General features: G+C 42.7%; 1 protein-coding gene across 1 annotated transcript in view; it reads left to right on the top strand.

Moving 5' to 3' along the window:
* The window catches only part of LOC138955595 (uncharacterized), a 21170-nt gene extending 627 nt beyond the window's left edge, over nucleotides 1–20543 (top strand). Inside the window, exons 3-5 of the mRNA XM_070327168.1 lie at nucleotides 365–2323; nucleotides 12272–12555; nucleotides 19738–20543. Of these exons, the coding sequence (XP_070183269.1) occupies nucleotides 365–2323; nucleotides 12272–12555; nucleotides 19738–20311 (2817 nt within the window). The 3' untranslated portion in view covers nucleotides 20312–20543. The remainder of the gene's footprint in view (nucleotides 1–364; nucleotides 2324–12271; nucleotides 12556–19737) is intronic.
* Nucleotides 20544–21636: the final 1093 nt, after the last annotated feature.

Raw genomic sequence — 21636 nt, 5'->3', positions numbered from 1 at the left:
CTTTGGTTTGCTGCCACATGGAGTATGCACATACGACTTTAAGGTATACATGTTTCCTATCTGTTCTTCATTTGATTCCAGGGAGAATGGGCCTGTGCATTTTCAGCAAGTATTCCCGTTTGCTAAATGATTTAAGTTTGTTGTGCCTTCTTCAATTTTGATGTACCTATTTACTGATTCCCTGAAGGATATAGCTTAGCATCGTGATTGTTTTCTGTATCAACAGACAACAGCAGGGTGTTCACAAGCACCTCTTCAGAATCCTACCCAAGCATCTCTGGATTATTGGCTTCAGTGCGTGAACGAATGGTATCCTGACCGTCATAAGAAAACTTACTTTCTTCCGCACCTGTTTTTCCGCAAGACGCAACATCGCATCGCTGCTATAGACCATCTTGGCAACCTGCCAGTTCTTGTTCCTGAGCCACCACCTAAAAAGCCAAAGCTTGAACAAGTGCCGCTCTATCCTCCTCCGTTGGCCCAGACTCACCCAACCTTACCTGTTGCCGGCAGTGTCTTCACTCTGCCACACAGTGATCCTGCACCACTACCGCGTTTTATCGAAACGGACGCCTTGGACGATGATGCTGCAGAACGCCTACTGAGATGCCTGCGAGTTCTGTCTGATGAAAATCGCGAAGTTATGATGGTTATCTCACAACTTGAGTTCCGTAAATACTTGGACAACGACACCGACCCGATCAGTGCAGCAAAGAATGCAGCAGCTTGTGCCAACCTGCCGCGACCTGTCACGATGCAGCGACAGCAGCACCACAGCGGAGACTTTGACGTGCTCATCATCCACCGCCACTACGGCCTGATTGTGTGCGAGGTCAAGGCCGTGGGAGAATACAGGGGAACAACCTGCGATTTCAACACGGCGGTGGTGGGCAGAGTACAGAAGGCGGTGAATCAGCTAAACAAAGCCAATACTGTGCTGAAACATATTGCGTCAGACATGGTCCCTGTCCGGGTCACCAAGACCCTCGTCCTGCCCTACGTCACTTCCACTGAACTGCTACTGGCTCTCCTTACATCCTGTCCGCTGAAGGAGGATCTAAGCAGGGTCAAAGACGTGCATGAAGAGCTCCGCAAGGCTTGCCATCAAAAGCAAACATGCAGCATTGTACCCGCACTACAGCCATACTGCAGCTCCTGTGGCATCCTTCAGCACGAGTTTGACAAGACTGATAAGCTAAAGCAGGAACTAGACAAAGCCTGTCATCTCCAGAATGAACTCACCACTGTTTGTAAGCTACATCACGATCTGACAAACAACAACAAGATACAGCAGGAACTTGCCACGGCCTGTAACTTAAAGGAGGACCTCGACAACGTATCTCAGCTACAGCAAGATTTCAATAACATCTCTGAGCTTCAGAATGACCTTACCACAGCTCGTGATTTACAAACATATCTCAGCAGTGCCTCTCAGTTACAGGCAACACCTGGATCAGATGCACATTTACAACAAGTTCAAAGCACTGCTTCTGAGCTACAGCAAGTACTCGCCACCATCTTGCAGCGACTGCAGAAACTCGGCAAAGGTTCTCAGCTACACGACGCTGTCGGTAAAGCTGCTCAATTGCAGCAAATGCTTAGCAACATTTCTCAGTTACAGCAAAAGCTCAGCAACACTTCTCAGCAACAGCAGTCGCTGAGCGCTACCTCTCAGCTACACCAATTACTCACCAACGTCTCCAGGCTCCACCAAGCTTTGAACACTGCCTTTCAGACACAGCCACACTCGGGCAGTGTCTCTCAGCTGCAGGAGTTGCTCCACACTGTGTCTCACCTGCAGTGGAGACTTAAATATGCCTCTCAACTACAGGATAAACTTGGCATTGCCTCTGAACTACAGCAAGAACTCAGCACTGCTTCTCATCTACCACAAACACTCAGTTCTGTCCTTCAGCTTCAGCAAGAACTCAGCTGTGTCTCTCAACTACAGGAAGCACTGTCTAACGCCTCTGAGCTACAGCAAGAACTCGACCTTACCAACAGGATTAAACAAGCACTCCGTGCAGACCATCGGCTACAGCAAGCACCGGAGACTACAGACAAACTACAGGCGGCACTGAGCTCCATTTGTCAGCTTCGACAGGAACTCATGACCACGTCTCAGCTACAGCAAGAACTTGACATCGTGTCACGGCTACAGCAGAAACTCCGCATGACATCACAAACACCCCAGGCACCCAGTAGTTCCCTTCTTCCAAGACAAGAACTCAGCATCCTCTCTCGGCTACATCAGGCTCTAGACACTGCTGCTCAGAAACTGCAACAACTCTTCACCGCCTGTCAGCAGAGGCAGCTTTGGCAGGTAAGTGTATCTTTGTTTCTATTTTTTACTGGTTTTTTTTTTTTACCAGCTAAGTGCTTTGGATGCACAGTCCCGGCAGTGTTGTTCTTGTACGCCTTCAAATTACAAAAACATATTTGACTGTATATGCAGAGATCGACATCATGGAAAAACTGTGCAATTCAAACAATGCACTTGTAATGATGTTTGGTCACAACACACACACACACACACACACACACACACACACACACACACACACACACACACACACACACACACACACACACACACATGCACAAACACACACACACACACACAAACATAGTGACTTGTTTATTGTGTGATATTGTCAGTAACCTGGCATTGTGAAAAATTGCTCAGGATATGGCCGCGAGGAAAACAATATCTGTATTCGTGTGAATATGTGTACTTCTTTCTTTCTTTCCTTCTTACTTTTTTTTCTCTTTTTTTACATTTAGTCAAGTTTTGACAAAATGTTTTAACGTAGAGGGGGGAATCGATACGAGGGTCGTGGTGTATGTGTGTCTGTGTACGTGTGTATGTGTGTGTGTGTGTGTGTGTGTGTGTGTGTGTGTGTGTGTGTGTGTGTTTGTGTGTGTGTAGAGCGATTCAGACTAAACTACTGGACCGATCTTCATGAAACTTGACATGAGAGATCCTGAGTATGGTATCTCCGTTTTTTCATTTTTTTTATATAAATGTCTTTGATGATGTCATATCCGGCTTTTCGTGAAAGTTGAGGCGGCACTGTCACGCTCTCATTTTTCAACCAAATTGGTTGAAATTTTGATCAAGTAATCTTCGACGAAGCCCGGACTTTGGTATTGCATTTCAGCTTGGAGGCTAAAAAATTAATTGATGAGTTTGCTCATTAAAGTTGTCATTAAAATCAATTTTTCGCAAACAGATTTAAAACTGATTGCATCGTATTCTTCATCACATTCTGAATCTAAAAATACATACATAATTATGTCATGTTTACTCTTAAAATGTGATCACAATTAACGAAAATAGAATAATTAGTTTTACGATTAAAATTTAAGAAATCGATCCAAAAATGATTTCATCTTATTCTTTATCATTTCCTGATTCCAAAAACATATAGATAATAATTATAATAGGTTGTATTCAAAACAAGCTCAGAAAGTTAACACGAATACAGAAAAGCGCGCTTTCCTGCTTAGCACAATACGCTACCGTGCTATTCTGGCGTGTGCATTTTCACCTGCGTTTTGCACGTGGGAGGTGAGCGATTTCCTTCTCGCGGGGATTGACGAAGCTGTACTGTCTTGGTGAAAAACTACAGTGCGTTCAGTTTCATTCCAAAAGTTCGACAGCTTGACTAAATGTAGTAATTTCGCCTTACGCGACTTGTCAGTTTTAACATAGAGGGGGAATCGAGACGAGGGTCGTGGTGTATGTGTGTCTGTCTGTGTGTGTGTGTGTGTGTGTGTGTGTGTGTGTGTGTGTGTGTGTGTGTGTGTGTGTGTGTGTGTGTGTGTGTGGGTGGGTGGGTGGGTGTGTGTGTGTGTGTGTGTGTGTGTGTGTGTGTGTGTAGAGCGATTCAGAGTAAACTACTGGACCTATCTTTATGAAATTTTACATGACAGTTCCTGGGTATGGTATCCCCAGAATTTTTTTGAATTTCTTTGATAAATGTCTTTGATGACGTCATATCCGGCTTTTTGTAAAAGTTGAGGCAGCACTGTCACACCCTCATTTTTCAATCAAATGGATTGAAATTTTGGCCAGGCAATCTTCGACGAAGGCCGGACTATGGTATTGCATTTCAGCTTGGAGGCTTAAAAATTAATTAATGACTTTGGTCATTAAAAATCTGAAAATTGTATGTACATTTTTTTTTTTATAAAACGATCCAAAAGTACGTTCATTTTATTTTTCATCATGTTGTGATTCCAAAAACATATAAATATGTTATATTCAGATTATAAACAAGCTCTGAAAATTAATATTATAAAAATTAATATCAAAATAAAATTTCCGAAATCTATTTAAAAACACTCTCATCTTATTACTTGTCGGTTCCTGATTCCAAAAACATATAGATATGATATGTTTGGATTTATAACACGCTCAGAAAGTTAAAACGAAGAGAGGTACAGAAAAGCGTGCTATGCAGCACAGCGAAACCACTACCGCACTAAACAGGCTCGTCAATTGCACTGCCTTCTACGGACTACGATCATTGTGAAACAATGCAGTGCGTTCAGTTTTATTCTGTGAGTTCCACAGCTTGACTAAATGTAGTAATTTCGCCTTACGCGAGTTTTTCTTTCTTCTGTTTTTCTTTGTTTCTGTCTGTCTTACTTTCTGTCTTTGTTTTCTTCCTTTTTACATTTAGTCAAGTTTTGACTAAATGTTTTAACGTAGAGGGGGGAATCGAGACGAGGGTCGTGGTGTATGTGTGTGTGTGTGTGTGGTTGTGTGTGTGTGTGTGTGTGTGTGTGTGTGTGTGTGTGTGTATGTGTGTGTGTGTGTGTGTCAGTCTGTCTGTGTGTGTGTGTATGTGTGTGTGCGTGTGTATGTGTGTGTGCGTGTGTTTGTGTGTGTGTGTGTGTGTGTGTGTGTGTGTGTGTGTGTGTGTGTGTGTGTGTGTGTAGAGCGATTCAGAGTAAACTACTGGACCGATCTTTATGAAATTGTACATGAAATTTTAGTCATTAAAAATCTGAAAATTGTATTTTTTTTAATTATATAAAACGATCCAAATTTACGTTCACCTTATTCTTCATTATTTCCTAATTCCAAAAACATATAAATATGTTATATTCGGATTAAAAACAACCTCTGAAAATTAAAAATATAAACATTATTATCAAAATCAAATTTCCGAAATCGATTTAAAAACAATTTCATCTTATTCCCTTGTCGGTTCCTGATTCCAAAAACATATAGATATGATATGTTTGGCAATTGGATTAAAAACACGCTCAGAAAGTTAAAACGAAGAGAGTTACAGAATATTAAGCGTGCTATGCAGCACAGCGCAACCACTACCGCGCTAAACAGGCTCGTCAGTTTCACTTCGTTTTGCACGAGCTGCGGTCTACGGTCATTGTGAAAAAATGCAGTGCGTTCAGTTTCATTCTGTGAGTTCCACAGCTTGACTAAATGTAGTAATTTCGCCTTACGGACTTGTTTTTCCTTTTCTTACATTTTAGTCAAGTTTTGACAAAATGTTTTAACATAGAGGGGGAATCTAGACGAGGGTCGCGGTGTATGTGTGTGTGTGTGTGTGTGTGTGTGTGTGTGTGTGTGTGTGTGTGTGTGTGTACCCATGTTTCCACAGGTTTGGTTGCCTAAATCACCATAAGGCAACCATCCACACGTGGATGGCAACCTAAACTCTGGATGGCAACCTAATTGTGTGGATGGTCGCTTCATTTAACACCGTTAAATTGACTTTTTTGACGGAAAGAATGTCATAACAATGTTCAAAATGACATTCTTTCCGTCCTCTATAGGCGACGAAATAGGTCAAATTTTGTGCATTTTTTAGTGCAAAATTCTTCGATGCCGGAGCGAGTACTGCACCCAGTGCTGTTGTAGTGCAAGTGCACTAGAAAGGCACTACACCCAGTGCCGCCTCTTAGGTAACCATCCACACTTTAGGTGTGTGTGTGTGTGTGTGTGTGTGTGTGTGCGTGTATTTGAGTGTGTGTGTGTGTAGAACGATTCAGACTAAACTACTGGACCGATCTTTATGAAATTTTACATGAGAGTTCCTGAGTTCCCAGACGTTTTTTTTCATTTTTTCGATAAATGCCTTTGAAGACGTCATATCCGGCTTTTTGTAAAAGTTGAGGCGGCACTCTCATTTTTCAATCAAATTGATTGAAATTTTGGCGAAACAATCTTCGACGAAGGCCGGACTTTGGTACTGCATTTCAGCGTGGTGGCTTAAAAACTAATGAATGAGTTTGGTCATTAAAAATCGGAAACTTGTAATTAAAATCATGTTTTCATTAAGCGATCCAAAAACAATTTCATCTGATTCTTCGTCATTTTCTGATTCCAAAAACATATACATATGTTATATTTGGATTACAAACAAGCTCTGAAAATTAAACATATGAAAATTATGATTAAAATTAATTGTCCGAAATCGATTTAGAAACAATTTCATCTTAAGTTCTTGTTCGTTCCTGATTCCAAAAACATATAGATATGATATGTTTGGATTAAAAACACGCTCAGAAAGTTAAACAAAAATAGAGATACAAAAAAGCGTGCATCCTCCTCAGCGCAACCGCTACCGCGCTTTTCTGGATTGTCAATTTCATTGCCTTTGCCACGAGCGGTGGACAGACGATGCTACGAGTGTACGGTCTTGCGGAAAAAATGCAGTGCGTCCAGTTTCATTCTGTGAGTTCGACTAAGCTTGACTAAATGTATTTTCACCTTACGTGACTTGTTTCAATCTTCCTTTCTATGTGTCTTTCTCTTCTTTGCAATGGATCGTAAGTGTCTACAGCTGACAGCTTCTTATATTACTCTGCTTCACTTTAGTAGTGTTACAAGGAGAAGACTACTCGTCGACTCTAATTACCAGAATACAAAACAGAATATTGAAATTACAAGAAAAGAAGATGCAAATGTTGTGAAACCGGAGCCCCTAAGAGGGTTCGTATCCTCATTAAAAGTTCGCAGGGGGAGGCTGAAGATTTCCAAGGAGAGCAACTATCTTTACTTAACTCTGGCCCTATGTCATGTTGCACAATCAGTTAGTATATGCCTCGCGTTGTGTTCAAAAACATGTGCCAACATAACTGCCTGACCTCGGTATTCAGAGGAAACCCTGTGTGTTTCTTAGTGTGCTAGATTGTGCGTTACAAGAATATTGTGATGTATGTTTCGGATGCTAGAATTCGCTACGTACAGTTTTAGCAACATATATTTACAGGACAACAGTCAAGGAGAGGCAGAGGTTATAACACATCAACATTTAGTGCAAGCAAGCTCTCACACTTACATTCTGTCACCGACACACGCATGTTCACGCTCACCTCTCGTACGTACAGTGGTATTCTCCATAACTCATAGGAACAGTTACAAGGTTTTATTTACACTATGATACATGAAAAACAATTCAGAAACCAACCAAACAAAGCATTTAATCATCCGAACAACCCTACATCTAATGCTACGTGTACACTATGTTCTCGGCGGCCACGGCAGCCCGGTTTCTCCAAAACGAAATGCGCCGTGGGATTTTGGACATTTTTCCCCTCTGTATTTAAGTTTTGTTAGGTCCTGTCAAGTTTTATCACGGTCTATCACGGTATCCGTGACTGGGGGTGGGGGGGGGGGGATGAGTCCCGGAAGCTCCAAGGCGCACTACGGTTCGGCCCGCGGTCTGCCACGGATGCCAGTACGTTCCCTCCCGGCCCGTCACGTTCTGATGGTGTCCCTTACGTTTCTCACGTTCTGATCAAGGTCTGACACGTTTTTCACGTTCTGTCATGGCTTTCTACGGATGAAACGTAGACGCCGGGCAGCTTTGGAGCCGGGCAGCTTTGGAGCACGTTTGTGCCCAGGGTATAAAAAGAAGTAGTAGAATCCAACGCGCCGTAGCACGCCGGGCCCGCAAACCGTCACACGCCGGGACGCGCCGTGATTGAACGCGACGAAACGGTTACCATACACCCTAGCTTGTCGTGAGAAACGTGGTAAAACGGGACAAAACGCGAAGCAACCGTGAAGTAACCGTTACAAAACGCGCACTTAACGCGGCAGAACGTGACAAATCTTGAATGGACTGTGAAATGCCGAAGAATACACATGCTTCCCGTCCCACTACGGACCGCCTCCAGGTTTTGTCAAGGCCTATTACGTACTGTTACGTTTTGTTACGTTTACTCCGTTTCACTACGGCCTACTAGGTTTCTAATCCGCACCGTGACTGCCGTGGCAAATTTTTTGACAGTTTAAAAATCTGGCACGGCATCCACGGCAATTACGGCCTGTCACGTTTGCCCATTCCTTCCCCCCGCGTTGTCTCAAGTCGATCCCGTTTTGCCCACGGTGGCCTGAAACGGAACTGCCGTGGCCGCCGAGAACATAGTGTGTACGTAGAATTAGGGCCCGGTCACACAGCTCTGCGACCTTACCACGACCATGCCGATCACGCCGATCTGAATCAAATCGGGGCATATCACCGTCAGAATCGAGCACATGGCACTAATACCCCAGTCACATAATATAGACTCCGCTTCTGCTACGACGGAAAAATGTCCGAGAGCGTGGCCAATCGTGGGCCAAACGTGGCAGGATCTCCATGAGCGTGGTTTGGTCGGGGTGGGATCTGCTAGGTCGGAAAGCTTGCACGCTCTCCTCACGCTTATGTTGAATTGCACAAAACAAGCGTAGTCGTGTACAGTCGTGATGTAGTCTTTTTTATTTGCCATGTGCTGGATTTTGACGGCGAGCCCCAACTTGATAACGTTTTTTTTAGAGTGATCAGCATGGTCGTCGTAAAAACGTAGAGCTGTGTGACGGGGGCCATTAAAACAAGTCGCGTAAGGCGAAAATACAATATTTAGTCAAGTAGCTGTCGAACTCACAGAACACGTGGAATTGACAAGAAGAGCGGGGTATTCGTTGCGCTGAGAAGGATAGCACGCTTTTCTGTACCTCTCTTTGTTTTAACTTTCTGAGCGTGTTTTTAATCCAAACATATCATATCTATATATTTTTGGAATCAGGAACCGACAAGGAATAAGATAAAAGTGTTTTTAAATTGATTTCGAAAAAAAAAAATTGATAATAATTTTTATATATTTAATTTTCAGAGCTTGTTTTTAATCCGAATATAACATATTTATATGTTTTTGGAATCAGCAAATGATGGAGAATAAGATAAACGTAAATTTGGATCGTTTTATAAATTTTTAATTTTTTTTACAATTTTCAGATTTTTAATGACCAAAGTCATTAATTAATTTTTAAGCCACCAATCTGAAATGCAATACCGAACCCCGGGCTTCGTTGAAGAGTACTTGACCAAAATTTCAACCAATTTGGTTGAAAAATGAGGGCGTGACAGTGCCGCCTCAACTTTCACGAAAAGCCGGATATGACGTCATCAGAGACATTTATCAAAAAAATGAAAAAAACATATGGGGATTTCATACCCAGGAACTCTCATGTCAAATTTCATAAAGATCGGTCCAGTAGTTTAGTCTGAATCGCTCTACACACACACACACACACACACACGCACGCACGCACACACATACGCACATACACCACGACCCTCGTTTCGATTCCCCCTCGATGTTAAAATATTTAGTCAAAACTTGACTAAATATAAAAACTACATCACGACTGTACTGCGCTCAGACCCGGCTACGCTTGTTCTGTGCAGTTCAAAATAAGCGTAGGGAGAGCGTGCAGCTTCATGACCTAGCAGATCCCACCCCAACCAAACCACGCTCATAGAGATCCTCCCACGTTTGGTCCACGATTGGCCACGCTCTCCGACAATGTTACAACGGAGTAGAAGCGGCGTCTCTGTGTGACTGGGGTATTACCTAGCGTTAGCTTCCCAACTCACTGGTATACCTACAACTATGTACGTATGCCCAATTCCATTTCCTTTCTGCCCTGTTCCACACGGACAGACAGTCAGACAGACAGACACGTCAATAGCTCTGTCCCTGAACGGACATACGAATCAACAAGACGTTCTGCGCTTTCCAGCACGAGCAGACAAACGAATATATACAGATAGAGACTTGCTGCGCTTCTCAGCACGACTCGAACAGACGAACGAACATGCACATATAGACATGCTGCGCTTCTCAGCACAAGCAGACGAACGAACATGCAAGTACAGACATGCTGCGCATTTTTAGCACGAGCAAACGAACGAATAGACAGACACAGATATGCTGCGCTTTTTAGCACGAGCAAACGGAAAGAGGTAAAGTGAGAGTGAAAGTGAGCGTGCGCGCTTGTCAGCACAACATCTACTGACGGGTCATGTTATGTAGTAAAGTTTCTATTTGTGTCCCCAGAATAAGTTTCTATTTGGGACATGAAGTTGTTATGCGCTAAGTGACAGGTCATGCTGAGCTAGCCCCTTTTATACTCTCAGAAACCGCTGCAGGCTGGCAGCAAGGATTATGGGGGATGGGGGTAACACTGAGGAGGGAAGGTGGGGGTGTCTGGAAGGAAGGTGGGGTGACTGAGTGCTGCGACTCTTGGCTGGTAGGGCCCTCCCCTACAGTTGCCGTGTTTTCATGTCACCAATGTGTTAGAAGGAACATTAATTGTCTAATAATTGTCACTAAGTATTGTGTTTTTATGCCTGGCTGTGTAGCACACGTGGTTACACCTGTGATGCCCTGTTAACCAGACTCATCGTGACTATTCGTAGTAGTCGCCCTTGAACATTCTCCTATATAGCTATTCTGATGAACACGTTGGGGAATTCGGGGGCTGTGATTGGATAGTCTCTTCCGATCATCAAAGCATTTTTCTCAATATCCAAAAGCATATTGTCAATAACAAAGACGCATGGTTCCGGTTTACCCATCTGTACCACGCGGCGATGTTTCTATCGACAACAGCATACACTGACAACTTGAAATTCTTCTCGGGAATGTTTTTCAGCTTTACAAATGTCGATAGCATACCCTTTTCTGCTAACTTCCCGATGAAACAGGACTAAACCAATTATTTTCTGTCCCTAAACACCACAAAATGCCCAAAGTCGAAAGATGTAGTACAAACAGGGGAGTAAAACGGAACAGTCGTTTTTGTGTGCCTGTGTGACAGTGTGAGCTCAGTTGCCTGACACAAGCTTTCGCATTCGGCTTTTCGTATCTCGTAACTCCACACTAAATACCCCACCTCCCTTCTCAAAGTATTGATGATCAACCCCAGCTACTAACATTCATGAAGTCGTTTAAAAAACGTATTTTAATTGAGGTTGAAAAAATCGCTTCATGACGAGACAAGTTTAATGCATACGAGTCGAAGACGAGTCGCATTATGCTTGTTCGAGTCTAAATATCGGACTTTATTGCTACGCTAAAAACACACTAGCGTTTATATTGCATTTCTGACCTTGCTTTCTTGTTCTAAACTGGCAAAATGACAATGCTTGCGTTGATCTCAGGTTCAGTCAGTAGCAGACAAATTCCCTTCTCATTCAAGGGACGTAACCACTCGATGAAACGGTTTCGAAGGAATCGAATTTTGGGATGCAAACTATTAAATTTCACCACCAGTTGCATTATTTTTCAATAAAATGTGTCCGGATTTATCCCTTAAATAAGTTAACCACTTTAATTTGACTGGGTAACAACATTCCAGTGAGGTTGAATGCAAAAGCTGTTCTCGAGCGAAACCGGTGTGTGCATACATGTTTACCTCCCTTGATAAGAAAGTGTCTGTTGGTCAAAAAGACTAAAAATGGAGCAAACGTCGTGAATAGTTCTTCAGTTGTTTCTAGTTTTCCGTTGATGTTATGTTTTGATTTTCTTCATTATTAGCCTTTTTCAAAATTAAAAACCTTAAACTTCTGTTTGTTGCATACAAATAAACTAATAAAAAGCTGTTTCAACAACTGTGTTGGGAAATCGAATGCACTTAGTTTTTCTTCCAAAGTCAGAAAGCGTGTAGCGGTGTGCATGTCTGCGCGAACATGATGCGCGTAAGAAGTTTGTCTGCTATCAAAACCTGAGATCAACGCATCGACGCAAAAACTGTCATTTTGTAAGTTTGGAACAACAAATCAAGGTCATAACAGCTATATAATCGCTATTGTGTTTTCAGCGAAGCAATAGGCTCCGATATTTAGACTCGAACAAGTATAATGCGACTCGTCTTCGACTCGTCGGCATTTTACTTGTCTCGTCCAAATATCGGACCCTATTGCTACGCTGAAAACACAATAACTGTTAATGTTTTCAACAGGATCTCTGTACCTGTCTTGATGCGAAAGACATTTCTGAGGCGATCACTAGATGTCTGTGCGCGGACCAGGTACCTTCCAATGCAGATCTCGACTCCTTTCGTAACCAAGGCAACAGCCCTGGTCAGACCAACCAACCCACCAGTGGTGCATCCACGTCATCCAGCCAGACGTCTGCCAGCCCGACCTTCCCCCTGTTGTCCTCCTGGTGGCAGAACATAACGTCACAGGGGTCCGGACCAGACCCACACATGTCAGAATCAGTCTACGACAAGCTTCTGGCAAGGTGAGTCATTTTGCACGCACTACACACTGGGGGGGAGGAGAGTAGGGGGGCAGTAGGCTGGGGGGGGGGGGTGGGTTAGAAACAAGTACACGCATTGCCTCTGATTAATTTCACTCCCAAAAACGCAGTTATAGATTTGTAAAACAAAACAAGTGTTGCATACAGAACGTTGCATTGTTTGATCAAGTAGGTAGGAAACATTTCTGTGTGTCTGTCTCAGCGTCTGTCTCTCTGTTACCTTTTGTCTCGGCCTGTTTGTCTATCTGTCTGTCTCTCTGTTACCCTTTGTCACGGCCTGTTTGTCTATCTGTCTGTCTCTAAGTTTCTCTCACTCATTAAGGTGGCAGTTCTACCTGGCAACGGGTACCAATATCATTACGGCGATATATGGACTAAATGCAGGTGGATTTTGACACAATTTTGAGGAAAGATAGCTTAAACCCCATTTATTCAGCAGGTATGAATAGAAATCCATTGTTTTAATACTTACCTGGGTTACATGAATAAACGTTAAAACAATCTTGTTGGCAGATACTGTGAACGTATTGTGTACTCGGTCACCCTTGTAGTTGTATATATTAGGCAAAGAGCTTTGAGACTTCACACATTTTAGATAATGAGTTTTTAGATCCTGAACCTAATTATGCAAGCTGTAATTGAAAATATCATCATGTTATGTACATGCCCATTTCGGTAAACAATAAAAATTGCTTATTTCAACCACTTCAACTTGCCCAACACTGAATTGAGTCAACAAACAGTCTTTTGGGGAGGTTCAGCATCCTGCACATGCTGTAAACAAAAAGTGAGCCAAATTTGAACAGTCTATCTTGTATAGTTCAGAAGATATCCACTGAGACCACTGAAAATGTGTAATTTTTGCTAACTTTTCTACCCCTGCTTTGACATCAAATTTGTCAAACGACACCAGTGATGTAAAATTAAAGTTGAAAAACACATCGAAAAACTCAAATTTTGCTCTGCAGGAAAGGAAGTGACAACTTAGACAAGATGCCGGAGAGCAGTCCTTAACTGCCGAGGGAGCGGTTATTATTTTACAGGCAAAGGCGGTGAAATAATATGGTGTTTTGTGTTTTTATTCGGAGGCTATTATATAGGGTCACACTCTCAGACACATCAGTATAACATCAGACAGACGAATGTCTATCACTTAGTTTATTCATTAAAGTATAGAGCATAAGATATAAGCAGCATACAAGTAACAGAGCTTAGCACAGAGTGAAACTCATTAGCATAAGGATGCTGTGCTGGCCGAAGTCTAGAGTGCACAATGTACTCTTATTTTAACTGATGATACCAGACCGTGGGAAGAGGTCTGAGAGATAACAGTCAGGAGGGGCTGGGTGGTGGCACAGTTGATAGTACTACATCCCCTCTCTTTCGGAAAGCAAGTATAACACACTGTAGATATCTTTAACATAGTGTCACTTCTTGCTGAGTACTACAGGATAACCTACAACCACAACATATATTATATTACCAACACCAAGGGTGATATGAACTATTCTCAGACTGTTTTCACAAGAGTCATGGTTGCAGTGGCTGAGGACGCAGAAACGCTACTAGCAAGTGTCTTCTTGAAAGCTGGTGGTGCTGGTTGGCATTGTTCTGCATTAAGATCAGTGTCACAAATAGTAGAGTACTTCACTTTGTTTAAACCACGAGATAGTGACTTATTGAAAGTAATGTCTCGAGTAGTTCATACAGTACTTTCACTTTGTTCAGTCAGTTCTTTGACTTTTTCTTGTTACCAGTTTGTATTACTCATTGTGTGACAGGGGAGGCTACCGCTCCTTTCACAGCAGACTCTGCACCCGAGTTGTTGCCCTTTAAAAGTCAACACCGGTGTATTGTAGAATTCTGTTTGTGATGGGGTCTGGTGGTTTCCGATTGTCTGCATGTTCATGGAAACCTTCGGGTTTGCATAACAGTTTTTATCTTAGCCCTAACATTTTCAATCCAGTTTGATTGCACTTCGCCTCCCGAGGTGATCGTAGTGTTTCGGCACTCGGTTACATCTGGCACTGCGAGCAGGGATGGGACTCGGCATGATATGTTCAGGTAATGGCATAATATGACCACTGAACATTTTCGTGCTGTTCCCATTCTGCGAACTTGGGATGGACAGTGGTCCTCCGGTTCGGAACTTCGGGACGAAGTACATTCAAACGGGGGCGATTGTGACAGGGGAGGCTACCGCTCCTTTCACAGCAGACTCTGCACCCGAGTTGTTGGCCTTTGAAAGTCAACACCGGTGTATTGTGGAATTCTGTGTGTGATGGGGTCTGGTGGTTTCCGATTGTCTGTATGTTCATGGAAACCTTCGGGTTTGCATAACAGTTTTTATAGGGCTAAGAAATTAACCCTAACATTTTCAAGATTCGTTCTGATGAAGCTATTAAGGGTATCCATCTGCCTATGTCACTCTTTGATGTTTCTCCAATCACGGTCTTAAAACTGCTATTATATGCTGATGACGTCACTCTTTTTTTGCATGATAAAATAGATCTAGATAGGGCGTTATACATTTTGAATATAAACTCAGAGGCAAAAGAAACGCAAATGCTGCAGTGAAGATGGGTTATTCATGAATTTTAATGTCGAATTAATTATTTCGGGTTAACAATAACAAGGAAACGAATTGACCGATACAAAAACCATACGGAAATGTGTATTGGGATGAGAGCATGACGTGCCATGTTCCACTGAACACTGTTTGAAGACTGTTGAAAGTCAAAAGCGTGTTGCTCCTCCCTGGGCGTTGATGACTGTGGCGCACCTCCGGTACATGGAGAGGACGAGGTGATTAATTTGCTGCTGAGGGACCTGAGCCCACACCTGGGTCACGGCAGCACGCAGTTCTGCTGCTGTGCGGGGTCTCCGGGCAAGGGCATTAATCCTTCTTTGCATGATGTCCCAAAAGTGTTCGATTGGGTTGAGATCTGGAGATCGAGCAGGATGAGCCAGAATGTTCACGCTGTTGTGACGCAACCTGTCCTGGGTAGCACGTGCAGTATGGGGACGGACATTGTCTTGCTGGAACAGGCAGTTCCGGTACCTCTGGACAAATGGAACCACATAGGGACGCAGGACTTGATTGATGTAGCGGTCTGCATTGACACCATTCCCACGACCTTGGCCGACGTTCTGAAAGACGACAGGTCCCACTCGCTAATTGACACCAATGGCGCCCCATATCATGACGCTGGCACCTCCCCATCGATCATGCTGCAGGATGTTATTGTTAGCCAACCGCTGTCCAGGTCTTCGCCAGATCCGGACACGCCCATCGCCAGGTTCCAGGCAAAAGCGCTTCTCGTCCGAAAAAAGAACCCTCCGCCAGTCCCGATGGCGCCAGTGGGCATGCTGCTGGGCCCGAGCTAGACGATCCAGGCGATGCTGAGCTGTCAAGACAGGACGTCGAGCAGGACGCCGATTTACCAGGTTCTGCCCACCAAGGCGTCGGCGTAGAGTTCTGGCACTGACGGGTTGTCCATGCACCCCAAATGTGTTACGGGCTGTGTTGGCGGCAGTTTCGAATGCATATCGCTGGTGTTGATGGACAAGATGGCAATCTTGTCGGGCTGTTGTTACCCGGGGTCTGCCACGTCCTGGTAAGTCGCAGGTACTGTTAGTGGCATGAAAACGTTGCTGCAGGCGATAAACCGTGGTGACATTTACTCCAAATGCCCTAGCAACTTGCTGAACTGATTGTCCGGCATCAAGTCTCCCGATCGCCTGTTGGTGCTGATCTGGTGATAATCGTGGCATCGCGCCTGTGTCGCAGAAATGAATGTTGTAACAGTTTTGTGAGTACGGTACAGCTTGCCTGAACACTCCGAACACGAAAAGCTGCTTTTCCACATTGTGCATGTGCTGAAAGTGGTCCCCATGACGGTTTGGGATCCCCGTCAACAAGACCTCACGTGTGACCCAGATAACGGCAAACACGGTTCTGACAAGATAAGACCGCTAAAACAACACGTGCAGAACATGCTAGTATCATGATTTTCTTTTTATTTCAAGTCCATAAAGGTTTAATTAACGCATCCTTTATTTGCGTTTCTTTTGCCTCCGAGTTTATTTAAACGTTTTTCCAACTTGGAAGTGAATGTTAACAAAACGGAAGCCATGTGGATAGGGTCCAAAAAGTTGTGTACAGATCAGTATTTTGGTCTTAAATGGAAATGTAAAGTAAAAATTGTTGGAACTATTTTTTCAAACAATATATCCGCATCGTCTTTAGAGGAAAACTGGTCAAAGAAAATTCAACGAATACAACAAATAATCGCTAAAAGAAATTTAAGTATACAAGGTAAACTTTGTATTGTTAAAACCTTTCTTATATCTCAATTCGTTTATATTTTCCAGTCTCTGGCAGTACCACATCATGTTTTACATCATATTAATTCCATTTTGTTTAGGTTTATTTGGAAGAAAAAGTATTCAAATACGCGCGCATTTTAAAAAGTAAGACGAACAGTTATGTGTAAAGAAAAATATTATGGTGGTTTGAATATGATAAGCGTAGTAGATATGCACAACTCATTTATGATTTCCTGGATTGTTAATTTGCAAAACTCCACACAAAAGTATTGGTCTGTTATTCCAAGATATTGTCTGGCATGTCTGGGCATTGGTTTATCGTGCTTTGACTCTAATGCATCTTCGAAAACGATGAATGGCCTAAATAGTTGCAGATCATTGTTTTGGAAACACGTGTTATTGACTTGGCTTGACAATAAAAGTGCTTTCTGTGAAAAGTATGATTTTGCACCAGTATTATTGAAGGACCAAGGCATTTGGAACAATATGAATATTCAATTTAAACATAAATGCCTATTTTTTAAAGATTTTATAAAACATAATATCTCATTTGTAAAGGATGTTATGAATGAAAATGGTATTATTATTTCTTTTGAAGATTTATGTCAAAAAGTGGGTTATAAACCATCCAGACAGTTTGAATACAATGCATTATGCACAGCACTTAAATCCAGACGTACAGACACATTACCATATCAATATTTTACATTGCAGGATTTCATTGTTAATGGTGGTAATATAACAGCAAAGTTGATCTTGATGTCCAGATTCCGAGTGCCTGTGATTTTTGGAAACGAAAACATAATGTAGATTTGGATAAAAGAAACTGGTTACTGGCTGTTAACAGCACAAAAGAAGAAAGATTACGTCTGCTGCACTGGAAATTATTACATAGAATATATCCAACCAATATTTTATTAAACAAAATGGGATTACGAACATCGAATAAGTGTGAAGTTTGTAATGAATTAGACACCCTTGAACATTTCTTTTTTAGTTGCCAAGAGGTGATGAAGGGTTGGAAAATATGTAAAGATTTTGTTTATAAGAAAATACATGTTGCCATCATTTTGAATGAAGAAAATGTATTTTGGGGTTATTTTAGGGAAAGGTTGAAAAATGATTATATTTATTTTGTGAATTATTGTATTTTAATTACTAAAATGACCATTGGAAAATTTAAATATGGGAAAAAGTTAGATTTGGGTGTATTATTGGAAACTGAGCTGAACATTAGGAATAAATTTATGTTATGATTATTTTTATTTATTTATTTATTTAAATATATTAGTTTACTGATAAAGTTTGTTGATTTAAAAATGTACACATTTGTGACCCTCCACCACGAAATGAGTCGCATGTCACCTCGAGCGGTTCTGCGCTAGGCTTAATATAAGTCCGAGGAGTGTCTGGTAACAGTGTGAGGGTCACCTTAGTCACAGGCGTATAACAGTTTTTGCTCGTTTCTAAAACGGTTTTCACCACTGGATAGAGCATACAAAACTCTTTAGAACAATGTAAAAATATGAACATTATGCAAAGGTGACATGCGACTCATCCCGTGGTGGAGGGTCACATTTGACAGAGAAAAGAAAAGACCTATGAAGAAGGTTTGCTCCAAGCCACACACACACACACACACACACACACACACACACAAAAACACAAAAAATAATAATAAGGCAAAAAATAATTGTAGTAGCAAACCTGCATGCAACTGAGGTTAAAAAAACCAAACATTTTCAATCCTGTTTGATTGCACTTCGCCTCACGAGGTGATCGTAGTGTTACGGCACTCGGTTACATCTGGGGCTTGCGAACAGGGATGGGACTCGTCAAGATATGTTCAGGTAATGGCATAATATGACCACTGAACATTTTCGTGTTGTTCCCATTCTGCGAACTTGGGATGGACAGTGGTCCCCCGGTTCGGAACTTCGGGACGAAGTTCATTCAAACGGGGGCGATTGTGACAGGGGAGGCTACCGCTCCTTTCACAGCAGACTCTGCACCCGAGTTGTTGGCCTTTAAAAGTCAACACCGGTGTATTGTGGAATTCTGTTTGTGATGGGGTCTGGTGGTTTCCGATTGTCTGTATGTTCATGGAAACCTTCGGGTTTGCATAACAGTTTTTATAGGGCTAAGAAATTAGCCCTAACATTTTCAATCCTGTTTGATTGCACTTCGCCTCCCGAGGTGATCGTAGTGTTTCGGCACTCGGTTACAATTGTTTGAATGAGTCGCTGTGGTTGTTTTGTGTGTCTGTTGGATCGTCGAAGGGTTGGTGGAACTGTCTGCTCGGTGTTGTCACAGCGTTGGGGTGTGTTGTTCACAGGTTGTGGGGTGTCTTGGCGAGGCGGTTTGAGGCTGGCATCTTGTTGTTGTTCTGCCAAGGTGAGGCGTTTCTGTGTGGTGGGCAGGTCTGATTGACAGTACTACAGGCGGTTGATAGCGATGTCGATTTTTCGTGTTCATTCATCGGAAATGGGAGATTTTGCGCATTGATACCCCTTCATTGAAGCTAAATATATCGAAAACGGTTGTGTTTAGGCAAACACAAAAACACGAGCGTCCTGGAAGTTGGTATAGTCCAAAACGAAGCACATTTCTCAATTCTCTGACGAAGGTTCACGTCAGCTTCCATCAGTTTCCTCTCCACAGGCACTGGATTATCAGACCAAATATGTACAACTAAACTATTTGCCATCAAACTAACTTCTACTTGCCTATTCATTCCAACATATACAACACACATTTCCATTCGCATGATTTAAGTTTTTTCATCAGCGTTTAATAATCAATGTTTGACGTTAATTATGATGTTTCTTTGTTTAGATTTTGCGGTCCCGCCACAACGGTTGAGGTCCCTACAGTGACAGCCCCACGCAAAGCAATGGCCAAACCAGGGAAATACACCCCAGCAAGCAAAGTCCTGAGAACAGAGGGCGAGGCTGTGGCAGAAACCGGTCTCATCCACTCCTTGCTGGCTCTCTACCCAGACCAGGTCGACCTCCTCAGTGACAACACTCTGCGTTGTGTTCATCTTAGAGGACCACCAGGTACAGGGAAGACAATCGTTCTTGTCCTCAAGGCCATCCAGTGGCTTCACCAAGGTCACGATGTTCACGTGGTCAGCGTGACGAAAGAAAGCCGCGCTGTGTCCATTCTGATTGAACGACAGCTGCAGTGTGTCCTTGTTCCGAATCCGGCGCCTGGGTTTGGCACTGTGCACCGTCATGTTGTGGAAAAAAAGTATGATTACACTGATGATGTCAACAAGCTGGCAGCACTAGCTTCTGATGGGGAGCTCTACGTCATAGCAGACGAGGTTTTTGAGTCTCCAAAGTCTTCAATATTTTACCGGTATGTTTCTGCATGTCGCAGTTCAATGAGAAACTTTGCTAAATGAGGAGAAACAACTTGACCACATCCGCTACATGTGGTTTGCTTCTCACTTGAAAGTGTAATTAAATACGAGAACATGTCGATGCTATCAAAACGGTGAACTATGTGGAGGGACACCGCGGTTCTCAATGATACGGTTCAGCGCAAACATCGTTTTATCTAAACCTAAAGCACACGCGTGCGTCTTTTGGCTATCGACACGCCAACATTGGAAGCTATTGGTAACGTATCTTGAAAGGGGCAGATAACGCATTAAAAAGCGTACGTTTTTTTGTGTTTCCTCGCACGCACGCACACACACACACACACACACACACACACACACACACACACACACACACACACACACACACACACACATGTATACACACATGGATACGCACACGCACACACACACACACACACACACACATACACACACACAACACACACATACACACATGCGAGCTTAGCTCCGAAGTGTGTGTTAGAACCTCTTTACGTTCAGTTGTGTACTTCCATAATGCCGATGCGAATGACCAAGTGAGTAACAGGTGAAAAACGTGAGAGCTCAGGTTTAATCTCTTCCTAGAGAAAACATCACCAATACTTGACCATGAAAACAACAAACGCAGGAACAGTCGCAATGCAGAAAAAATTAATGACGTCTGATGTGACAATTACATCAGTAACAGCTATTGTGTTTTCAGCGTAGCAATAGGGTCCTGATATTTAGACGAGACAAGTATAATGCCGACGAGTCGAAGACGAGTCGCATTATACTTGTTCGAGTCTAAATATCGGACCCTATTGCTACGCTGAAAATACAATAGCGATTATATTGCTGTTCTGACCTTGATTTGTTGTTCCAAACTTACAAAATGACAGTTTTTGCGTCGATGCGTTGATCTCAGGTTTTGATAGCAGACGCCGTTTCTTATGCGCATTAAATTTGCGCAGGCGCCACACTTACTTTGGAAAAAAAACCTTGATTTGACAACACAGCTGTTAAACAGCTTTTTATTAGTTCATTCGTATACAACAGAAAGAAGTTTGAGTTTTTTTAATTTTGAACAAGACTACTATAATGAAGAAGACCAAAACACAACATCAACGGAAAACTAGAAACAACTGAAGAACTAGGATGCAACAGAACTCAGAACTCTTAATCGCCAAAACTGGACAGTTCATTGCGATGGGGTGGTAGGGGAAAGAGGGAGACCGGTTTCCGTGCATGTCCCGACATGGTAGTGTCCGTGTCAGTTTGTGTAGTGTCCGTTTTCTTTATGCTTTGCAAGTAACACTGTTCTCCCAAAGTTCAAGACGAGAACTAAAGTCCCGATCGAATCA

The sequence above is a fragment of the Littorina saxatilis genome, unplaced genomic scaffold (genome assembly GCF_037325665.1).
Source record: "Littorina saxatilis isolate snail1 unplaced genomic scaffold, US_GU_Lsax_2.0 scaffold_390, whole genome shotgun sequence".
NCBI lineage: Eukaryota > Metazoa > Mollusca > Gastropoda > Littorinimorpha > Littorinidae > Littorina > Littorina saxatilis.
Note: the sequence above shows the minus strand (reverse complement) of the source record. Positions and strands in the feature narration are given on the sequence as shown.